We start from the raw sequence: 23,242 nt of genomic DNA, 5'->3' as shown, positions 1-23,242 counted from the left end.
TTGGAAGAGGCAACTCAGGACAGGGAGGTTTTGGGGGACTGGGGAGACGGGGAGGCCTGGAGGCGCTCTTGGCTCCCTTCCCCAACTTGTCTGGGGTCCTCTTGGAGGGCAGGGACGGGGGAGCTACACCTCCTGGCTCCCCTCTTCTTCGGAAGGAAATCCGGACGGGCACTGGTGAGTCTCTCCCAGTCCGGCGCCCCAGCCCCAGCCTGGAGTGGCCAGCTCCGCCCAAGATGCGGTCGTGGGGGAGGCGGGAGGGCAGGGAGGAGGGACAGACAAAGGAGGCAGTTAGTTGCAGGGCTGGGCTAACACCCAGTGTTCCTTCCTGTTCGTGATTTTAGGACATGATTCATCGAGGGGCTGGGTCAGAGCAGAGACAAGCAGAACAGGGGGCGAGAGAGAAGGCTCCTTGCCCTGACCGCACCAAGAGGGGAAGGGGAGGGGGTCCGGCTGCCCAAGCAGCCCCTGCAAGGCAGGGAACCCCTGGGCCCCCAGAGAGCAGGCCGCAAGGAGCTGGCTTTGTGGCTGCCTCTGAGGCTGTCCCCCTGCCATGGAGACAGCCACTGCCAGCACGCCAGCCCAGCCACGGCTCTGCCTCCCAAACCAGCCTCAGCCACAGCACCTACTGCAGCTAACTTCCCTGTACAGGGTTGCCCAGAAGGTGTCTTTCAGTCACCTGTGGCTCCTGACAAAGCCAGATTGTCAGACTGGGGAGGGGGCCCGGAAGCCTCCACGTGTAAGAAGCCTTTTAGATGATTCTGCTGCTGGCTGAAGCTGGAGAGCCATCCCTCTAAAGAGTCCACTAGACTGCCTGGCACACAGTAGGTGTTCAATAAATACTGGTGGGAAAACTGGCTGTTCTTTTGCACGATGCCTGCTGCTGCTGAGCCTTCGTCTACACGTTGCAAAGCACGGTCATCGGCTGGCTGTGCGTGTGAGGTGGTGGTGGGCTCTCTAGGGCTAGGGGCTGTACCGGGGAGTGAGGAGAAGCACCAGGGGCGGGGGGCGGGGGGCAGGCCAAGGTTACAGATACTGTGCAGTGCAGCCCCCTGAGCTGGCGACCAGAAGACCATGGTCCTGTCTGCTGGAAGCCTGCTCGTTATCCATTACTGAGGAGCAAGTGGGCATTTCCTGTGCTGTGGGGCTGGGATCTAGGACATGTGGGGTCTGGGAGACAAGGTTGAATGGGTGGGGCCTGTGCCTTGACCCTGACATCCACTCTTTCACTCGCTCACTTGTTCACTCATTCATTCATTCGTTCACTCGCTCATTCACTCACCCCTTTATGGCCTCCTGCACACACTAGTCCTGCACGAAGTGCTCACACACTTCAACTTTGTTGCGCCCTAGTCCCCAGGGAAGTAGAGGGGCCGTGACTGCGTCCCACTGCCCTCAGGGGCCACACAGCCCTGCAGCGTGAGAGGCAGCTTGGCTGAGGCTTGAGAGCAGCCAGCCTCGTGTGAATCGCTGAGCCTTTTCCTGGCCATGTGGGCTCATGATGAAGCTTGACCCTCCTGCGCCAGCACAGCTTCTGCAAGTCTGCTGACTGCTGGTATTGTAATTACTCAGAGGGGAGAGGGACATCTGAGCAGCTAACCAGACTGAGGTGAGTGTTAGGCTGACAGTCTGCTGAAGTCCCAGCCCCCGCCTGGGTTGGTGGGGTGTGGTTAAGAGAAAGTTTCAGAGCAGAGAGAATGGGGCTTCGATCTGAAGGACGAAGAGGTGATCACCAAGCAAACACGAGGGAAAGACACTCCTGGCATAGGAACCTGTGTGGATGAGGCATGGATATGGGCACTTGGGGTTCCTTAGGGCGTTAGAGGGGGGGCGGGGGGAGGTCTGCCTGGCAGGCAGGCTGGGCCGGGACGCAAAGGCCTTCAGCATCGCGCTGCAGAGGCTGAACTCTGTTCTGAAGGCTGTGGTGAGCCATGCACTAGGACCTGGTTTCTCAACATCTCTCAACGTTTTGGGCTGGATACTTAGTTTTGGGAGCGGTCCTGTGCATTGTAGGACATTTAGCAGCATCCCTAGTCTCTATGCACACGATGCCAGTAGCATCTACCCCTGCCCCAAATGTCTCCAGACATCGCCAAATGTCCCTTGGGGGAGGGTGGCAAAGTCACCCCTCAGCTGAGAACTACTAGGCAGGGGAGAATGACATGACCGCTTCTTGCTTTTGAGAGCTGGCCCTGACCACACTAGGGAGCACAGACTGGAACGACGGAGCCTAAAGTCCAGAGGACCAGTTGGGAGGCCGATGGAGCATCACCAGGGAGAAATGGCCAAGGTCGAAGCCCAGACTGGGCTGTGAGGCAGGAGGAGGGGGGCAGCGTGTCAAAGGGACCTCCTGTGCCATCACTGAGCTTCACCGGGTTCTCTAAGGGCAGGTACCACATGGTGGGTGCCAAGATCAAACCCTGTCTTAGAGAGCGAGCCCTGGGCCACCTGTGCAGGTCACGCTAAGTGACTCAACGTCAGATGGTTTGCGCAAAATTTGTCGTCCCCCCACCCCAAGCCTAAACAAGATGTTGGGTTTGGAAAACCCAAGGGAGAGGATTTGGGGGCAGGAGTCACCACGGTGCTGAGAGCGCTGTCTTGGCGAAGGGGGTGGGGCTGCCTCCCTTTATTGGGGCCAAGCAGGAGAAGCTGCAAGGGACCACTCTGGAGCTTGATAATCATGGGAGTTCAGGGCCCCCAAGACCGATGGGAGATTCTTGTCTGCTCTGTGCACTACTGAGTGCCCAGCACACCAGGGCGGGCACACAGCCAGCGCTCCACAAAGGTGTGCGACAAGAGTTAGAGCCTTTGGCCGTCAGGGTCTGAGGCACCAGGGCTGGAGTGAGACAGGGTACCCAGGGGAGGGGCCGAGCTGCCACTGGGGGGGATGAGTCAGTGGAACCCACTGGGCTTGAGGTGTGTACAGGGACATCCATGAAGGACCATCTGCTCCCGCTTCCACCAGGTGACACCCCTCTCCTTGGCCTTTGGGTCTCTCCTGTGAAGCAGGGAGGCCTCCAAACTCCTTCCAGGTGAGACCTGCAGGAGTCAGAAGGAATCGTCACGTGAGTTTCTGAGACGGGTGCTGAGAAGTTAAGGCTGTGGCCTCTGCTGACCACACTCTCAGCGAGGCCCATCTCTTCTCACCACTGTGTGGGAACCAGGTGATTTCCAAGCCTCCTGGTCAGGAGGTGGGATTTTCCATCTGCCTATAGTCACTTCCCAGTTTCTCACTCAGCGCCTAGAAGCAGCATCTTTACCGTCTCCATTACAGGAGGTGGTGGCCCAGAGCAGGCATCCCTGGATCTTTTGGGGCAGCCTGCAGGGAGGGAACAAGGAAACAGAGTCACCTCCTGCCACCCTGCCCATCCCACTCCTCAGAAATGTCCTGTGTGCTGGGCACAGGGACTTCCAGGGCTGGGGAATATGTTCTGGTCACACAGGACTGGCCTTGGCATCAGAAATGGCACTCAAGGTGAGGGGGAGCAGATGGCAGCTACTGTGGGTGCCCGGTCACAATGAAAACTCCAGGGGAGCCAGCCCTCACGGCCCTTGGCCTGGGCCAACCTCCTGTGGTCCCCCGGAACTTCCTAGAAGGCTTCTGTCCCAGCCTCTTTTTACTTGTCAGCCACCTGGACAGGGGACTCAAGGAAGGAAGTTAGGGCAGGGTCTGGCTCCCTGAGAAGGGCTCGAAGAATGTGTAAGGATAGATGAAAAGATGAGTAACAGCAATAACAGCTAATATGTATACAGAGATTAATAAACTACATCTGTACTTTGTCAGTATACCTGCATACGTAAGATATGCTGTATTACGTGTATCTTTTAATCTTTGCAGTAACTCTGCGAGGTTAGTGCAAAGATTCAGACCCAGGTGGTCTGTCTGTCTAGAGTCCGAATGAGTGAACGATCTAGAGCAGCTGTGGTCCTCCTCACACCAGTGTCTGCTTGGTGGGATGCTTTTCCAAATTAGCGCCACAGGTCAAGAGGCACAGCTCCAGGCAGCCACAAATGTGGTGGGAGCCTGTCCCCAGTGTGGTCTATTGCCCCCACACTGGGAAGGGGGCGCTCGGTGAGCCGGGCATCAGAGGGAGTTTGAGGGGTCACTGAGGGCTGAGAGTGGCCGACCCTGGAGGTAGCGATGAAGCTGCGGGTTGGCGGAGGGGGCCCAGGCTCTGCCCTGCGGGGATAAGAGTTGGGATCTGGGAGTCTGCGGGGCAGCCGGCTGTTGGGGGGCGCGGGGCGAGGCGTGAGAGGAATAAGAAGAGGGAGGGGAGGGGAGAGGGGGGAAAGGAGGAGGAGGAGGGCCTTCGGGGCCCCGCCCCGCCCCCGCCCCCGCCCCGCCCCTTACCTCTTCTGCCTCGGCGCGCAGTCTTTCGCTTTCAGTTGGAGGCGCGGGAGCGCTGCCGAACAGAGGGAAGGCGCAGGGGAGCGAGGGCCAGAGCCGGCCGGATCCCTCCCGCCGCACCGTCCCCATGGCTCCCGCCGCCCCTTGGGCCGTGCTGGCCGTCGGACTGCAGCTCTGGGCCGCGGGACACGCCGTGCCCGCCCAGGTGGGTGCCTCGCGTGGCCCACGGGAGCGCCCGCCCCTTCGGCCCACCCGGGCTGGCGCCCACCCCGGTAGCCCCCGGCCGCGCGCTTCCGGGGCGCCGGGATAGGGGTGCGGAGCTCGGGGCGACCGAGGAGCTGCGTACCCTGCTGGGCCAGACATGGTCTGCGCGCCGCTGGAGACCCGCTGGGGACCTCGGTTTGGCACATATGCCCGAAGGAGGGGTGGTGGTCGGGGTGGGGTACAGGGGCGCAGCCGGGTCCCTGTGCCCGTACAGGACAGGGCGTTTGATGATCCCAACTTCGCTACCCTGCGGCTGCCACGACCAAGCTTTCCTCCCCGTGGGGACTGGGGTGCTGCCCCCACTGCGGATGCCCGGCACCCTCTTCGGATGACTTCCCCTCCTCTGGGTTACGGTTTTCCTCTTTCTTAGAAATATAAGGGCTGCCAGGTGTACACTAAACGCCAAATAAGGGCACAACGGACTGTGGGCTGGCTGTCTCCCATGGCCAGACCCCTTCCCCAGGAGCCACCCGGTGTGCCCAGCGGCCGTTTCCGAGCCTCCCGTGTGGGCGCCAGGGTCATGAGGAGGAGACAAGCGTCCTCCGGTCTCCCTGGGCTGACCTCCCCGGAGGGCCTGTACTTGAGCTCTGGGAGCAGCCGAGGCAAGGACGGGCGGGCTTCGCGGTGGCGAACAGGGCAGATGCGGTGTCCCAGGGCCTCCGGGAGCGTGGCGGGAGCAGAAGCCCAGAGCTGTTTACTCTCGCTGCACCCGCCCCACTAGCAAGGTAGAGGAGTGGCTTGCCCCCTGCCTTCTTCCGCTGTCTCCGTGGTCTGGGAAGGTAGAGGGACCCCATTTTACAGAGAGGGAAAACTGGGGCTCAGAGACCTCCTTGTATTTCATGGAAGGGCAGGGGGTGCTCTTCCTTGCGAGGGTCACCTCCTCATTTTCCCCCATTGGTTGGGGGGGAGGTGGGCGTTTGGTATGTGCTGAACCTTCTGGACATCTGACTGGGAGGAAGCTGGGGGTGGTGGCACTGGCTCATGTGTTGATGTTTGGTGACTCACTGGCTAAGGCTAAAGACAGCTGTGGAGTCCAGTTTGTTTTTTGGTGTATATTTATATATTTATTGATTGATTGAATTTATCGGGGGTGACATTGGTCCAAAAAGTCCAATTCTTGAGGGCAGGGGATGGATGCTCTGAATTGACTCACACACAGCAGGTGCCAGGGGGGATGCTGGGGGCCTGCTGCCGAGGTTGTCCTGGGAACAGCGGTGGCCTTCCAGCCAGGAGAGTCCCGGCTCTGAGGTCTGAGTGTGGGCGCTGAAGGCTGCAGGGCTGGCCTGACCCCGGGCCCCCTGTCCTCCTGCGTCCTGCTCCCGTGGCATGTGAGCCCTGGGGGGCGGGGTTCTGCAGTTGTTTGAGGGGTTTCCCTTGCGCCTCTCACTTCCCTCCCCTCTTGACCAACTCCTGTGTCATCTCGGGTCCCCTCCTCCTGAGGTCACCTCCACAGCCTCCTAGCTGATCTCTTGGCCCCGCTGCGCCTTCTCCCATTGACCCTCCTGGCTGGCATCGCGGGGGCGGCCCTGCTCAAGTTGGAGCACCTGTCTCCCTGCCTGAGAAGCCTCGCATGGCCCCAGCGGCCGAGGCAGAAACTCCCCTGGGTGTCCCAGGCCGGAGTGAGTGAGGTGTCCACGTTCTTGCCGCCACTTCTCTGCATCCGCACCTCACGCCCTGTGACACATGCGTGCCTCGTGCTGTCCCCTCTCTGTGGTACACACCTTGCTCCATCTTCCAGGGCGTTTTGCAAATGCCACCCTCTGCAGGAAGGCCTTTGTCTAGTCTCCCTGTTGGATTGGATCATTTCCCCTTTGAACTCTCAGAGCCCTTGTCCCTCTTGAGGACAAACTCCATTCTGCTTTTGGATCTAGTCGCATCTTCCCCACCTCAAAGAAAGTTCCTTGAAGGCAGGAACTGTGGGGACTGTGGGGTCATCCTCTTCCTCATTATCACCAGCACAGGAGCTCCCGTTTTTTGAACATCTACGAAGGGCCAGGCACGGCGCTAGAATTTCCTGCAGAATCTCACTGGAGCCTTTCCTTCAGCAGTTCCTAAAAGGTGGATGGTGCTACTCCCATGTTGAGATGTGGGAACAGGTCCAGAAGGGTTACGACATTTCCCAGGATTGCAGAGCCAGGGGTCACGGGGTGTGTGGGATGTGAACACAGGTCCGCCTGGTTCAAAAGCCTTTTGCCCGTGCCTTCCCACCCTGCATGTCCGCATCCCGGCTCCTGCCCTCAGCCAGGTCCCTCAGCGCAGTGGGTGCTGAGTCATCTTACCGGTCACTAGACCGAGTTACAGGAAGAGCCCAAGGCGACCCGAGCTGGCAGGGACTGGTCACCAGGGCTTTGGCCTCCTTTATTTGTATTTGTTGTATTTGCTGTATTTGTTGGCTGGAATGGAATGGATTGTTCATTCATGTAGTCCTGCATTCATTGGACAATTACTTGCCTGTAAGCCTGGCGGGATAGGTGAGTGCTTGGCGCCCCGTGACAGGACCGGGCAGGGCTGTGCAGCCTGGCTTTTTGCCGTTGCTGGGGCGGGGCTGAGGGGATCTCTGCCTGCTGGGTCTGACGTACCTTCCCCTGGACGTCTTGAATTGAGGGGCTGCTGTTTGCCCCCGCAGTGCCCAGCTCAGGTTTGGGGAGAGGTTGGGGGCTCCCAGGCTGGCCTGGGGGCACTGGCCATTGGAGTGGAGGTGGGTGAGCCAGGATGTCTGCTGTTGCGCGACATCCCTTTGCCCCCTCCCTGACAGCCTCGAGGGGCACCCGTGTGCTGACGAGAAGGTGGCCCAGTGGCCAGGTGCTCCTTCTGAGGGCGGTGGCCAGTTGGCCAGTGCTGGGCCCTAGGGACCCCTCGGCGACCACGGCCCAGCTCCGGCCTTCCAGGAGCCACACTGTCAATGGTCACAGACCTGGGCCCTGCTCTTAACCGCCTGTCACCTGGGCCGCGTTAGTGAGCCTCTGTCTTTCCACCTGTGGACGCGGGGCTATTTTCCACTTGGTTTTCCTCACAGGGCCAGGTGGGTGTGAAAGGCGTTGGAGCAGATGAGGTGTCTGCATTTCAGTGTCTGAGGGCGGCCTTCACTGTCACCGTGGGGCCTGGCCTAGCGGCTCCCGGAGGGCTGTCCCCCCAGGGCTGGGAGGCAGGTTATGACCCTGACCATTCGATGCTTCCTGGACGAGTGGCCAGGACGGTTGTGGGGATGAAAGGAAGTTGATGCCAACTGTGGGGAGGGCGTGTGTGTGAGTGAGTACGTATGTAAGTATGCACATGTGTGCGTTGCATTGAACTCCACACATCAACTTAGTTCTCTGTTTTATGCTGTGCTGGCTGCTTTTCTGTTCCTCAGACATGCCCTCCCCTCCCCTGCCTCAGGGCCTTTGCACTTGCTTTCCCCGTTGCCTTGCGTGTTCCTCCTGCTGGCCTCTCCTGGCCTTATTCCCTCACTTCCTTCAGCTGAAATGACTTCCCAGAGAGGCCCTCTCTGACCACCCTGCCTATGAAAGCCCCCACTAGGCATGCTCGCTCCCTGACCTGCTTTGTTTTCCTAAATAACCCTCATGACCCAGCCTATTTTTCGTGTGTCTTCCCCGGAGGATGCCCATGTGGCGAGGGCAGGGACTTGTCCACTGCTCTTGAGCCGTAGCCTAGCACAGGGTTTCTCATTCGCGGCGCTCTTGACAGTTGGGGGGTTGTTGTGGGGACTGTCCTGTGTGTCACAGGATGTTAAGCCCTATACCCACCACATGCCAGGAGTACTGCCCCTTCAGTTGCGACAATTAAAAATTTCTCCAGATACTGCTAAATGTCCTCTGGCGGAAAGCGGATGAGTGCGCCTGGCTGAGAAGCGCTGGCCTAGGACAGAACCTGGCATGTGGTAGGGACGCAAGATATTGAATAAATGTCCGAGAATATTCATCTGATCTTTACAGTGACCCTGTTTTATAGATGAGATCGGGGAGTTTGAAAAGCCAGTGGTGGCAGAACCGGGCTTCCTCTCCCTGGGCAGGTGTCCTGGGCTCGTCTCTCTGCTGCACTGAGGGTGCAGAGGCGAGGGGTGCTCTCCCCCAAGTGCTCACACCCCTCCCAGGCTCGTGACGGGGCCGCCTGCTGCAGTGACTCAGGGCCCCGGGAGGCGTGTGACTTGCCCCGCAGCAGACAGGGAGGGAAGGAAGTTGGGGCCCGGGATAGGGAGATGGGTTCCTGGGAGACAGGAACAAAGTGGGGATGCTGTGGCCTCCGTCTCTGGACACTCTGCCAGCCACGGGGAAGTGGTGCTGATGACTTAGGAGAAGGGCGTGGCCTCAGAATCAGACAGACCTCAGCACAAATCCTTGCTTTGCTGTCACTGCCTGGGTGACCTTAGCAAGTCTTACCAAGTCTTTCCGTGTCTGGGGGCCTTTGTGTTCCCATTTCACTGATGTCCCCCCCTCACCGGTTGGTTGTCAGGATGAAAAGCACTTCAGTGGTTGGGCCGCCCACGGGCGGCCCTTGGAGCCTCCGTGGCTCTGCCAGCTCAGCCTGACTCTGGGTCCTGGGCTGGGGCCCAGGCCAAGGCAGGGGCCTCTGTGGAACCCGAGTCTCTCTCTGAGCCCTGGGGCCATGGCGTGCGGGTGGCAGGCCTCTGCTTGCCCGGAGCCCCTGCCCAGCATCCCTGAGAACAGCTGCCCCGGCCTTGCTGTGCTTCCTGCCCGGCTGCCCCCTTGCTGGGCCTCATCCCGCCTGCCCAGAGGCCTGGCCTCAGGACCCGACCGCAGGGCAAAGGCTGTGGGGCCAGGAAATCACTGCCCCACCTGTCTCCCCTCCCTTCAGTGAGCGACAGGTGCCATGTCACAGGAGGATGAGCGAGGGGCTGCAGGAGGCCCGTGTTCCCGCCTGCAAGGTGGGCAGGGCTGACTGCAGGCTCCCTATGAAATCCCTTCCATCTCTGACTTCTGTGGTCCTGAAGCTTCTGTTTACTTGTAACCCCGAGGAGGGGAAGCCCTGTGGAGCGTTCTGAGGTCATGCTGTCTCCCCCGCAGCCTCCAAGTGACTTCCAGGACAGCAGGGCTCAGAGGAAATCAGGAGACCAGAGTCCCCATCCAAGCCCTGTCACTGGCTTGCCATGTGACCTTGAGCTTCCCTATCTGTAAATCCCAGCAGCCCTGATCCCAATACTCTCCTCGAATGTTGGGGTGGGGGGCTGCCTGCTTGGCATGAGCCTGACAGAGGCCATGCTGGGAGGGGCTGAGGGAACCTGAAAAGTTTCCCAAGAAGGAGAGCCCAGCCCCCCCCGAGCCCCCCCCCCCCGCTTCATTTCTGTGCTTCCCAGCCTATCTCCCTGCCGACCTCAACCCCGCTTGCTTCAGCTGGAATTCCTTGGATGATTTCTCGGATTCAGGCCCCCGTGGCATCAGGAAATCCTGGCTGCCTGTCAGCTTGCATCCAAGACAGGATGCAGAGCCCTCAAGCAGAACAGGGTCCCGTTGGCACCTTTTAAAGTTCAGCAGCCAGGCCCTTTGGGACCCGCGACTGTGGACACCCGCTGCGGGGCCTGCTGTCTGGAACGCACAGGTTCAAGGAAGCCTTGAGTAGGGGGCCCAGCGTTTCCTCAAAGGAGCCCTTTGTCACGGGTGATGGGCACACAGCCCAGCCCCGCTCTGAGCCCTGCAGGCCTCCCTCACAGCCCAGGGCTCTGGGCACTTGTCCCCTTCTGCCAAGCATTGACTGCCAGGCTGGGACTCTGAGGCGCCGGGCTCAGCCACCCGGGGCCCACAGTCATTTTCCACCGCGGCGCACTGTGAGGTCACAGGTGCTGGTGACGACGCTGTGGTTTGGCTGCCTGGCCAGGAGGAGGAAGTGTCTGTTTACTGACAGGGTCTGGAAAAATTGCTTTCCTTCTGCGCTGAGTGTCAGTCGTGCTGGGAGGAGCCCAGTGGGGGAGGGGGCAGCTGTCCAGGGGGCCTAGGGTTCAGCTCTGGTCTCCTGCCTTCCTGTGGACTGATGCCCACAGCCCTACCTCTCAGCCCCCGTGTGGTCTTGGCGGCGGAGAAGGTGATGGAGCAGGCTCCGTCTCGGGGGCACCTGTGGAGGTGTGTGACCGCTAGGCTGCTGAGCCATGACTAACACCCGCAGGCCCGTGAGCCGCTCGATCACGCCCGGTGTCCACTGTCAGGCGGGAGGATGCGGAGTCTGCGTGCCCAGCCCCAGGCAGGCCCACTGCCCTCGGGCTTTTGGCAGCAGACACAAGCAGGCACAGGCGGGAAATCGGCAGCGTGGAATCACTTGGAGGGGCCACGGGATGCGTCCCTTTTGGGGCGCTGGGCCCTCAGGAGGCCAGCATTCTGTCCCGTCTTCTGCCCTGGCCTCGCAGCCCGGAGCTGAGTGGGCCCCAGCGCTCTGACCGGGGTCAGGGCAGAAATCCCCAGGGGGTTTTGTTTGTTTTGCTCTGCCACCCGGACAGTGGTCCACCCGTCTGTTTCAGGTTGAGCCCGGCCTGCAGTGGGTATGGCTGATGTGGCCACGGGTTCAGGGAATTGAGTGGGCCCGCGGGCGAGAGCGAGCGGGAAGGGGTTTGGGGGCAGGCGGGCAGGGCGTCTTCCTGCCCACCTGTGGGAGGCCTTCTCGACTGCTTGTCACATTGAGAGATGCCACAGGGCTGCCACAGGGAGCCAGGGGTCTGAGGCCCCACCTTGGCTTGGCCACCTTCCTTCTCTCTGGATCTTGGCTGCCCTAGCTGGAGATAGATCAGCAAGGACCTCGTCCACCTCGCTTTATTGTCCTTGGGCCCCAAACGTTACAGAGGGGGAGGCGGGAAGGGGAGTTGGCGGCCTCGGGCAGAGGGTGGAGTGCAGCTCTGGCCTCTCTGTGGCCCCTGCTCGGCGGCCCAGGTCTGGACGGGGCAAGGAGTCTCCGGGGAAGCGGGACTCCCGCCAGCATCCTGGCACCCGGTGCCCTTCCTCCCGCTGACCCATGGCCCGGCTTGCGCCTGCTGCTCGCAGGGGCTGCAGTCCAGCCCGTCCCTGGTCGCCCCGTCCCCTGCGGCTCCCATCTCCTGGTTCTCTGGGGTCACACACTCCCAGCCCTGCTCCTGCTGTCCTGTCCTCCCAGCAACATTGAGCCTCCTCCCCGCCCTCATGCCACGAGCCCCCATGTCCTCCCAGCCACCCCCTCTTCATGTCCCGCGGGTCCACTCTCCTCCTGGCCCGGACCCTTGGTCCCTGCCCTCCTCTTGTCTGGTCCCCTTTCTGACTCTGCCACCGAACCTGCCCTCCTTCTGGCCCTCTTCCCGCGGTGACCACGCAGGGCTGCTGCCAAAAGCTGAGCGCTGCGGACGGGCAGGGTGGGGCGCGTGGGCACCAGGGGGAAGCACAGCGGCAGGACTTCAGGGACAGTGGGTGGCTACACGGTCCTAGCTGGAGCCGAAGGCTTGTTGGGGCCGCTGATGGCATGTGAGGCGCTAAGCTGTTTGGGGCCATTTTATGGAAGCCGTGATCTCAATTTATTTAACATTTTCGGAATGCCAAACTAAACACGGCGCCTGTGTTATCTCTTCAAATCCTCACAGCCGCCCCGAGAGGTATGGACTGTTACCGGTTCCATTCTACAGATGAAAAGGCTGAGGTTAATTAACCACATTTATTAAAAACAAAACAAAACAAAACAAGACAAAACAAGACAAAGCAAAACCAAAAGACAACAAAAAAGACTCTGATGCACCTGCCGGGGCATCTGGATTCGAAGCCAGGCACCCCTCCTGCCCCCCAAGTACATGCTTTCGGCCACCACACTCACTCCCTCTCAGGAGTTGAGGCAATGGGGAACCACTGATGGTTTTTGAGCAGGGGAGTGACCAAAACAGAGAGTGTATTAGGAAGTGCACTCTGGCCTCAGTGACAAGGAGAGACTATTGCAATAGTTTAGGCAAGAGCTATGGACTGAGGGAGTAGCAGCAGAATAGGAAGGAAGGGCCAAGGCTTCAGCAGGGACGAGGCCTCTGGACCGGGCCGGAGACACCGGGTGGGGACAGAGGCCCTCAGGAGGTAGAGGAGGTGTCCCTCTCCACCCAGTTCTGCATCCAGGCCCCTCTGACATCCCTCCTGCCTCCCCAGCCTGAGCCAAGGGACCTGATTCTGACCAGTGTCAGCCTTGTGTGTTCCCAGAGCTCTGTGGTCAGCCATCCGGTGAAGCTGGCCTCGGCCACTGCGGTCACTGCTGGGTGGGCGTGAGACTGGGCAGGGCTGGCCCAGTCTCCTCTGGTGTGAGATGTGATGTGCCCCCACTGGCAGAGGAGCAGGACCCCTGGCGAGCTGTCCGACTCTGCTTTCAGCACCCTGGGATGTCCGAGCTTCTGCTGAGCTTTGGCTTTCCTCAGTGGTAAGGTGGGGACAAAAGAGTCCCTCTGTCACTCCCACTGGGGCTGGGAGACACTGGGAGAGTGCAGTGAATGGAGGGCCAGGACTGAAGTCCGGGGGGGTGCTTTGTGGGTGCCAGGCAAGGGGCCAGTGCATTGCACGCACTCCTGTCGTCCTCTGTCGTCCTCACAGCCACCTGCGATGGGGTGCCCTCGCTGTCCCCATTTTATGGGAGAGGCAGCTGAGGCACGGAGGCGAAGCAACTAACTCTGACTCTCAGCTCACCAGAGGCAGATGCTGCCCGATATTTCTTTTTAAGATTTTATTTATTTATTTTTAGGGAGAAAAAGAGCGAGAGAAACATCAATGTGCGGTTGCCTCTCGCACGTCCCCAGCCAGGGACCTGGCCCGCAACCCAGGCGTGGGCCCTGACTGGGAATTGAGCCAGCGACCCTTTGGTTCGCAGGCTGGCGCTCCACCCACTGGGCCACACCAGCCACCGCCCGAGCTCTGTTCCTGAGCCACCACCCAGATGTAGTGGTGGTCGCTGTGGCCGTGCGGGGCTCTTCTCTGAAAGCTGCCGCTGAGCCTCCCCGCACTGGGGACCTCTCGCCGTCTCTTTATATGCCCATTTCCCACCCCGTTCTCATGCGAGCCCCAAGGCGTTTCACCTAGTGGAAATGAAAACTTCTGCTTCTGTTCAGCAATTCCCCATCTATTCAGCACCTGCCACGGGCCGTGCCCTGGGCTGGGCGTAGAGGAATGAGTAATAAAAACCTGCGAGTATCACTCAGCTCTTACTGCCAGCCAGCACATCACCGAGCCCTCTACAGAAGTTGACTCAGTGAATCATAACAGCCCTATGTGGTGGGCACTGTTTTTGTCCCCATTTTATAGATGACAAAACTGAGGCCTCTGATTGACAGAACTGGGGCTCACCCCAGGGTGTCTGGCTTAGAGGTCACACTAGTGCATGCAGAGGGGGTTGTGGTCCCTGGGCTAAAAGGGAGACACAGGGACATGGTTAACCAAAAAGTGTTCTGGGCTGGTGAGAGCTGTACCCAGGTTGTTGCTGGAGCCCCCAGGAGGGACCTCCGAGCCCCTCCGGGGGTTCGGAGAAGGTTTCCTTGAGGTGAGAGTGCAGAGGACTTTCTAAAGAAGCTGAAGAGTCAGCCCCGCAAGGGGTTGGGGCAGAGGGAGGGTGGTGAGGGAGCCCGATGCTGCTCTGGATGAGAGGCAGTGGGAGATGCTAGCGGGGCTGGGCGCTGAGGACAGTGAGCTCGGGCCGAGGGCGGTGGGGCCGCTGGAAGCTTTTAATCAGGGCTAGACCTGGATGTGGGAAGGCAGCTTCAGGTCCCTCTGGAAAGGCTGGGACCAAGAGTGAGGAGGCTGAGCTGGGGAGAGAAGCTTGGGGTGGAGGGGCTGCTGACAGGCCTGGTGGGGGGTGGAAGGAGTTGGGGTGTTCGCTGCAACAAGGCTGAGGGTTCCTTGGAGGCAGGCACCACGTCCTCGCCTCTCGTGTTCCCCCTCTAGCACTAAGCCTGGCCCCGGGAACCGGATACCAGCCCGGATACGGGCTTCCTGTCTGCCCCCAGCTCACTTCTAAGGGGACATCACAGGCAGCAGGGACGTGTCACCCCAGCGCCACCACCTGTGATGTGGTTGGTCCTTCCTGACGCAGATGCTCACCCTCTCCGTGACGGAAGACGAGCCTCTGCAGCCGGGCCCTGGCGGTGCTGCCCTGCTGGCCCGGCCCGGTGTGGCCGCGCCCCACGCACGGCCCACGGGGCTCCCGCAAACCCCCCAAGATGGAGGCCCAGCCGGCTGTGCTGCTTTGCTCTGCATGCGGGGCCCCCAGGGACCCGCCATGCAAACGAAGCGGTTTCTATATTGCTCGAAGACAGTTTCCACCTGTGCAGGGGTCCCTGGGTCCCTGTGCAGACGCCTCTGCCCGCCCCACAGCTTTGGTGTCTGCCCCTGGGACCCTGGAGCCCCGTTAGCTTGGGAGAGTCACTGAACCGGGCTTGCTGTGTGTTCTCGGGGGAGTCATTCCCCACTGCTGGGCCCCTCATCTGCACAGTCATCCCAGGGCCGGCAACTGTCTGGGGGTACCGAGGTGGGTGTGGCACCCGCCTGCGGCGTGCTGGCTCCATGGCCTCTGACTCGGTGTCGGCGCTGAATCTCCAGAACCGTTGCTGCATCTCCAGGCTGGGGTAGCCCCCAGCTCGCAGAGTTGGTGCAGGGATAAAGCGAGGGAATGCGTGGGAGGGGACCCAGTACCGCGTCTGCACACAGTAGGTGCTTCTCCAGGGTCTGAACAGCCTCCATCAGTCTTTCTGGCTCTATGAAATGGCTAAATGTGAGTGACATGCTGCTCCCTGAAGCCAGAAGCTTCTCCCTGTGGCCTCCTTCCCATCCTGTCCCCATCCTGCTCCTAGCTGGTGGCTGGCCCGAATCCCCGCTTGGGATGGTCCAGCGGGGCCTGGAGTGTGACGCCTTCCCAAGGCTCCAGAAGGGGAGGCTCCAGGAAATTAAAAAGCCTCGAGGACCCCAAAGATGCTGTGTTGATGGTGGCAGGGAGTCTTTTCTTTGAGTGCTTCTAGATGACACTGTCTCGGTGGTGGCCCCTTCTTCCTTCCCCAGGCCTGTCCTTCTTTGTCTTCCTCTCTCTCCCACTGTCTATTTATAAATAGGGGAAGGGACCGAGGGCCCCCACCTTAGCGTACACTCAGGGCCCTGGTCTGAGCTGAGGAAGTCAGCTAGCTGGTGCAGGGTTGCCCAATTGCCCCGGCAGAGCCGATGCGGACTCTGGGCCCAGAGGCCTGCACGGCTGCCCTGCTCTGCCCCTCACTGGCTGATGGCCCCCGTGAAGTGCCCACCTGGAACCAGCAGTCTCCTGCCCGAGCCCCAGCTGCTGCTGTGGTTTCCGACCCTCCAGGATGGGAGTCGGGGAGTTCGGGGAGGCAGGGAGCAAGCAGTCTCGCGGACTCACCAGGTTGGGCTATGGCTCCACCTCCGAGACTCACTTTCTTTGTGGGACTCACAGCCACATTGCTGCCCGTTGTTCTGGACCCTGTGTCTTTTGGCCACTGAATGGACCCCCCAGCCCTGGATTTTGGCTACTCATCCAGACTCTTTATTTTGGGGATCCCATTACTCCCGCGGGTGTTCCTCTTGAGTGGAGTCCCTTTGAGGCAGCCTGAGGCTGGCACCCTTGGAAGCCCACACTTGGCCTGTGAGAACGTCCCCATCCCCCGTCCCAGTGAGGCCCGTACCCCACTGTCACGGCAGCTGGCCTGTCATAGTCTCCTGACTTAGGGCTTCTGGAGGTGTTGCTTGGATGTGCTCTACGGGTCACACGTCAGCTTCCCTGCACGTGTCCCTTCCTTTGCCAGGGCCACAGGGGCCATCTGGGACCTCACTAGAACGGGGCCACTTGCTCAGGGTGTCCTCCCGTGGTCTGCTCTCAGCTAAAACCGAGGCAGGAACGGCCCAGTTCCAACGCTCCGTGTGACCCGGGGGTGCAGCAGCCCTGGGCCTTTGCACACCCTCCGAGCTCCCGTGCGGGTCCTGGGGAGTCTGGGAGGCGAGGAGGGACCCAAGCGAAGATCCACAACCCCAGCAGGGGACAGGGCAAGGCGCTCTGTCACCATTTTACAGGCAACAGTGTTGAGGCTCAGAGAGTAGGTGACACGGCACATCCCCCAGAGCCAGCACGGCACCGGACCCTGTCACCTAAGCCCAGCGCTGCTCCTGGGATGCCCTGTGTGTGTTTGTGAGCCCTGGAGCCTCTTGCATTCCTGAGGCCACCTGCTCAGGCGGCCCCTGTCTGGGGGAGGGGATGAGGGGCGCAGGCTGGGGCACAGAAGCTGCTCTCCACACCCCCCTTCAGCCTGGCCTCCTACCCCAGCCCCCACCTCCTAGCTCATTCAGTTTTTCCACCTCCTACCTAGCACTTCTGTGGTCTCGGGAGGGGCTGAGCATTTCAACACCCATCTTTAAGAAGCTAGGGCTGGAAAGGGCTTAGAGCATCAGCCAGGTCCCTACTGCTGTGTTGCAGATGAGGAAACTGAGGCATGGAGGACCCAGTTACTGCCCATAGTAGAGGGAGTGCCAGAGGAGAGGAGGGAGGACCTTTGGGGAGGGTCTGGGGGTTGAAATCCAGCCTCCTGGGGACACAGGCGGCAGCTTGATGCTGGGGAGGAAACTGGGCTGGAGGTGAGGAGGCCTCTCTGAGGCTCCATTTTCTCATCTGTGGCTTGGAGACAATAATAGCACCGGCATTCTGGTGCCAGATGAGGACTCAGAGACGGCGTGTAGGACGCCTGGCTTGGAGCAGCCTTCTAGGAGGAGGTGCCACTGCTCCTTGGCTCCTGGGGCCCTCGTCCTAGCCCCCGCCCTCTGGCCCCGCTGTCCTGGCCTCCTGGCTGTGCCCAGGGGCACCCCCTCCGCGAGCACCTCCTCCCTGTGGCTCCTGCCCCCACCTGGCTTCCCTTTTTCCTGGGCTCCTACCGCCACCTCACATTCTTCTGCCGTATGTCTGAGCCACCCTCCCCCCGCCCGCCACTAGGGCTCAGCTTCTCAGGGCAGGGACTCAGGTGCGTTTGATGCGGTCTGCCCGGCACCTAGAATAGCGGGTGCTCACTGTGTTTGATGAATGAATGAATGAATGAATGTTTCCATCTGTGCCCCTGACTTTTTCTGAGATGTCGAAGGTTCCTGACGCCAGCCTGCGCTGCCGTGCCACAATCCTGCCTCTGCTTCTGTCTCCCATGCATCTTTCTAGCACTTGGCACAGCCGCTCATCAGCCGGGCCAGCCGTCCCTGCTCACGGGCTCCTGCCTATGAGCCTGAGCTGCCCGGCCCCCGCCTGCTGAGCGGCCGCCAGCCCGAGGATGGGCCCTCTCAACAGCCCAGCGACACCGGCCGCTCTGGGGAGAGCGGGGCCTTAGGCGCCGAATGTCCCTGCCGGCTCGTTCTGAGGGTCCTGGGGGGTGTCCTGGGAATCCCAGTCAGAGCGGAGGCCCCAGCGTGTTGGCCTAAGACCGGTTACCTGCATTGTGTGTGTGTGTGTGTGTGTGTGTGTGTGTGAGAGAAAGAGAGAGAGAGAGAGAGAGCACGCGCGCGCGTGTGTGAGAGAGCACATGCTCCCGGGTGAGAAAAAGAGCATGTGTGTCCGTGTGAGCCAGCGCCCCAGTCCCTGCTTGGCACAGAAGCAGAGGACGGGGGCTGGCGGCGTTGAGGTGATTCAGGGACGCGGGCGGAGGGCGGAGGGCGGGCCCCGGGAACTGCTCCCACAGCTGTCCTGAGGAGGTGACCAGATTCCTCCAGGGGGGCCAGGGGGACAGTCCTGTCCCTGCTCCACCTCCTCGTTCCTGGGTGAACCCAGGCCGGTGACCAGGCCTCCCTGAGCTATGAAATGGGCACATGCCCACGGACTTTTTTTTTGGGGGGGGGAAGTGGGATTCTGTACAGTGCCTGCAGCTCTGCCTGGCCTATGGTAGGTGCTTAACAAGTATCCTAATGTTTTTCTTCCTCCCTGAAGGGCCATCACTCAGTGTAGACACCTCCGGTCAGAGGAGGGTGAGGCCCCTGTTGAGAGAGGAAATGGGGCCGCAGGCGCTGGTGTGAGGCAGCCTGGTGGCCTGGGCTGGCTGAGGCGTGGGCCGTGGTGGCCGCCTGGGGTGCCAGCCCCCCCCCCCCCCCGCAGCCTGCCACTGCCGTGGCCCAGGGCCTTTGGGGACAAGGAGGTGGCTTTGCTTCTTTCTCCATCCATTTCCTCATCTGTGAAATGGGCTCAATCAGACCTGCCTCACAAACTGGACATGAGATGGTCCTTCCTTCCTCCTTCGCTCCGTCCCTCCCTTTTCCCTTCCTTTTCACCTTCGTTCCTTCCACCTATCACCTATCTGTCTCCCTCTCTATCATCTGCCTTCTCCTGTCCCCCAACCCCTGGGTCACAGGGGGCCCACCAGTTACAGAGGTGGCTGACGCCCCTCAGTGATTTCCAAGTTTTCTCGTGGGCTCTGTATTTTGAAAGCTTGGGTCTGGTAAACGTGCTGAATGAATCAACAACTATCCAGTTTAGTTCCTCTTTCTAAACTGTCTGTCAGCATTCGGGGGGGGGGGCACCTACCTGAGCCTCCCCCACAAAGCCCCCGGGAATCCAAGCTCCCATCACCCTGGTTTCCCAGAAGCTGCCCCCCACGTCCCGGGGACCTCCAGGGACCCCCGGCATGTGTGGCCCTGCGGGGACCTGAGGCCCGGCTCCCCCAGCCTTGGTTCGCCTGTGCTGTGGGGAGCCCTGCGAGTGGAGGGGGTGACCTTTTGTCCTGCTCAGCAAGGGGCTTTCTGTTCCTCATAGTTTAGCCATGACAGGGCTGCATTTTTTTTTTTTTTTCTGTCCAAGAGGATAAATAGTCCGAGAAATTGCTCAAGGGAGGGCCGACCCCCGTCACGCAGCAGCAGGAGGAAGTGTGGGGAAGGGCCCTCAGAGCAAGACTCAGACAGGAAAAGGCCCTGAGGGAGGCTGCGGGGAGGCCTCGGGCAGAGGCCTGGGGGCCCAAGGGTCCAGCTGCAGGCCTGGGCCAGGAGCCCTGGGCGGTAGCTGGAGGGAGGGAGCCCCCTCCCCCGCCCTTGGCCGAGGCAGCGCCCTTTCCCATCAGGCCCTGTGGGCCTGACAGGAAATCCTCCTCCAGCCGGGCAGGCCCCCCTGGGCTGCATGCTGGGAGCCACCACACCAATGCGGGGCTCCCCTAGTTACGGTGGGGTGCTCTGAGGATGCAGGGTCCCCGAGACCTGTGCCCCCGCGCCCCCTCCCCACATGGCCCCTCCCTGCCCTCGGGCACCCTCTCTGAGGGGCAGGCAGCTCCACAACCGAAGCACAGCCCGGCCCTTGGGGCCCATTCTGTCGGGGGACAGGCCCTCCTCTACCACAGTGCCTGGGAAGGGAGCTGAGAAGGTGCGGTTTCTCTGGTGGCAGGGGGGCTGCCCCGCCTTTGATCACCGGGTCCCCTCCATGTGCCCCTCCCCAGGTCACCTTACTGTCTCTGGTGGTGCCAGATAATCAGGTGTGTTCAGCACCTTTTGCTTTTCTTTTTGAACAGGACAGCTTCCTGAGCCCACCCTTGAGCTTCTTTTATCCTGTCTGTTGTGGGGAGGAGTCGGCATTAGTACCAGGCACCCCCTGCAGGTGCTCGTGACACTGGCAGTGAGCCCTGCCCACAATGGGGAGGAGCCCTGAGAAGGAGCCTAGCTTTCCCTTTCCTTTAGGTGCCTGGCAGCCAGACGGGAGGGGAAAGGACTGGGAGGGAGTGTGTGTGCATGTGTGTGCATGCATGTGCACACGTGTGTGGCCATGGGCACGTGAGGTCACAGTCCAGATGGGGATGGAAGTTATCTTTCTAGACTCTGTGTTATGCAGGATGGTCCCCACCTCCCTCGCCAGCCATCTGCATCTCTCCCACCCCCGGAAGTCTAGCGCCGACCTCCTGGGGACAGGGCCTGGGCCCTGGGCTGGGTGAGGAAAGGGCTTCCGGGGCCGGCCAGCAGGGCAGGTGCTCCTATGTTTGGGCTTCAGGGTCCTGGTGCAGGGTGGGACGACTCTGGGAAACAACATTGTCAGGAAGCCTGCCGCCTGGATTAGGGACCCTGAGCACCTACCACATGCCAGGCTCTGGGCGGCAGCAGGGTTACCCCCAGCCGGCAGCCTCAGAGGGTGCCTGTTTAGTGGGGGCACAGCCCTGCGTGCCAGGAGCCCTGAGGGAGGAAGGTCAGGATCCGGGGCACCAGTGGTTGACTGTCCAGGGTGGGGCGTGGGCAGGAGGAGGCCACTGGCAGAAGGGACGAGTGGAACTTTGCCGGATGAAGCAAGAGGCTGTTCCAGGTGGAGAAGGCAGCTTGGCCGGGGGCGGGGGGGTGAGCCGCAGATTGTGGGGCCCCCAGAAACGCCAGGCCTTGGGCGTTGTCGAGATGCCAGGATGGGCCTGGGACTGCCAGCCAGGCCAAGTGGGAGGGCCCGCAGGGTTTCCCTGTTGGCCTGTTCTCAGTACAGGGGCCAGTGAAGGGCCCAGCTGTGCAGTCACGACTTCAAGGTGTGGGATGGGGAACGAGATGGAGCAGGGAGTGGAGCATGAACCCTCCCACGGCCTCTGACCCACCCAGAGGCTGGGGGTCGCTCTCGGGGGACACTCACCACAGCTGGGGGCATGGGTGCCCTGTGGGTATAGGGCATCTGGGTGGGTGCAGCCACACCCACTGACAGAGCACCTGGAGCTCTTACAACAACACCTGGCACCCTGTCAGTGCGCAGGAAATGGTCGCTGTTGTAAGCACTGTCATTGACATACACATCTGCTGAGCTCCAGCTCTGCCTGGGCTGCGTGTTGGAACCGAGGGTCTAGACGATGAGGCCGTCATTTCTGCCTGTGTGTTGTAGGCGAGGGTATGTGTGCATGTGTACCCATGCAAGAGGGGAGGACAAGTAGGTGCCCCATTTCAGCACAAGGAGATGATGGTTTGAAGGACTCTGGCCAGCATTCAGAGAGAACGCAGAGGAGGAGGAGCCTGAGTCAACCTGGGGGAGTCCAGGAGGGCTTCCCAGAGGAGGCAGCAGTTGGTTGGAAGGAGGAAGGGGCCAATTCCCAGGTGCGGGAAGTGGGGAGGGGAGGCATCCTCAGCAGAGGGCCCCACTGTGCTGACCACCGTGGGTCCTTGTGACTGAGGCCACTGCCTTTGGGACAGCTTGAAGGGCTGTACATCCGCCCCGGGTAGTGTCGGAGCCAGTCTCACCGGCCGGCCAGCAGGCTCTGTGTCGCTGCCTGCAGACCTGAGTGTGCTGCGCTGAGGAAGGAGGAGGGGCAGGGCCTCTTTCTCCTACCTCCGCCATCCCCCCCACCCAAAGGGAGAAGTCCCCGTGTCCTTTGTCCATCCGTAAGGGAAGCCCCAGCAGGGAGAGAGCCAAACATGTGGGCGTAGGATGGGGATCTGGGTGTCAGGCGTGGCCAAGCTGATGACCGTCCTTCTCCCTCCCAGGTCACGCTCACCCCCTATATCCCGGAGCCTGGAAGCTCGTGCCAGCCGAGAGAATACCAAGACAAGAGGACCAATATGTGCTGCAGCATGTGTCCTCCCGGTGAGGGACGGGCCCGGACCCCCGACCTCAGGCCGGCGCGGTCCCTCTGGGGGCTGGTGCCGTGGAGGGAGTGTGTGAATGCGGGTTGGCGGTAGGCCGGGTCACGGCTTTCGATTCTTACTGAACTCCTTCTAAGGGCCTCTTCTCGCCTTTGCACACACCGTTCCCTCTTCCCAACTCCCTTTCCCTGGTAAACTCCTACCTAACTGTTATGAGCTCAGCTTAGGTGCCCCCCTCCTCCAGGAAGCCTGCCTATACTGCCTGGCCAGATCTGGTTCCTCCTTTGAGTTCCCCATAGTCTCTGGTGTCTCCCACGGCAGCAGCTCTTTTCATCCTGTGCTATCCTGGCTCCTCTTTTTGTCACTCCCACTGCGTGTTCCTCTAGGACAGGGACCGGGCTTGCTTTCCACTGACTCCTGAGCACCGGGCACCATGCCTGTCCCATACTGTGTGCTCAGTACATATCTGACTGAATCAGTGAATGCCAACCTGTTTCACACATGGTGGACCTGAGGCTTAACCTGCGTTGGGAGACCTGCGTAGCTCAATGCCCAGTTATTCACTTGTTTATACATCATTTCTATAATATTGATAAAGCGTCTGTTACGTGTCCAGTACTGTTCTAAGTGCTGGGGATGCAATAGAGAGCAGGGCAGACAACATCCTCGCCCTCCTGGATTTTACATTTTACTAGAGGGACTGACAAATAGAGGAAATAGATGTGTGATCCTATCAGAGATTAAGTGCTTTGAAGAAAAGGAGGCCAGCGAAGGCAGATGGAGACCGATGGCGAAGGACATACTGTGTTTAACAGAGTGGTCAGGGAAGGCCTGTCTGAGGGCTGACGCTCGGGCAGAGACACTCAGGAGGGGAGGGAGGGAGGGAGTCATGTGAGTGTTCAGGGAGCAGCGTGCCCAGCAGGAGCCACAGCAAGTGCAAAGGCCCTGAGGCAGGAGCCTGTTTGGTGAACTCAAGGAGCAGCAAGGCCAATGTGTGGCTCAGAGTGAGTAAGCAGGGGTGGTGGTTAGGAGTTTAGATTTTATTCTGCAGGATCCAAGGAGCCGTTGGAGGGCCTTGAGCCATCAGCCTGAGATGTGGGCAGGCACAGACATACCTATCGCCTCCCACAGCCATTTCAAGAGACTCCAGGGGACATGACTTTTC

At 60.6% G+C, this 23,242-nt stretch overlaps 1 protein-coding gene across 1 annotated transcript in view; it reads left to right on the top strand.

The window, feature by feature from the left end:
- The first annotated feature begins 4,381 nt into the window (after window positions 1–4,381).
- The window catches only part of TNFRSF1B (TNF receptor superfamily member 1B), a 34,781-nt gene continuing 15,920 nt past the window's right edge, over window positions 4,382–23,242 (top strand). Inside the window, exons 1-2 of the mRNA XM_054579730.1 lie at window positions 4,382–4,550; window positions 21,979–22,078. Coding sequence (XP_054435705.1) covers window positions 4,473–4,550; window positions 21,979–22,078 — 178 coding nt within the window. The 5' untranslated portion in view covers window positions 4,382–4,472. The remainder of the gene's footprint in view (window positions 4,551–21,978; window positions 22,079–23,242) is intronic.

The sequence above is a fragment of the Pteronotus mesoamericanus genome, unplaced genomic scaffold (assembly GCF_021234165.1).
Source record: "Pteronotus mesoamericanus isolate MK-2021 breed Mesoamerican mustached bat unplaced genomic scaffold, CSHL_Meso_final contig_557, whole genome shotgun sequence".
Lineage (NCBI taxonomy): Eukaryota > Metazoa > Chordata > Mammalia > Chiroptera > Mormoopidae > Pteronotus > Pteronotus mesoamericanus.
Note: the sequence above shows the minus strand (reverse complement) of the source record. Positions and strands in the feature narration are given on the sequence as shown.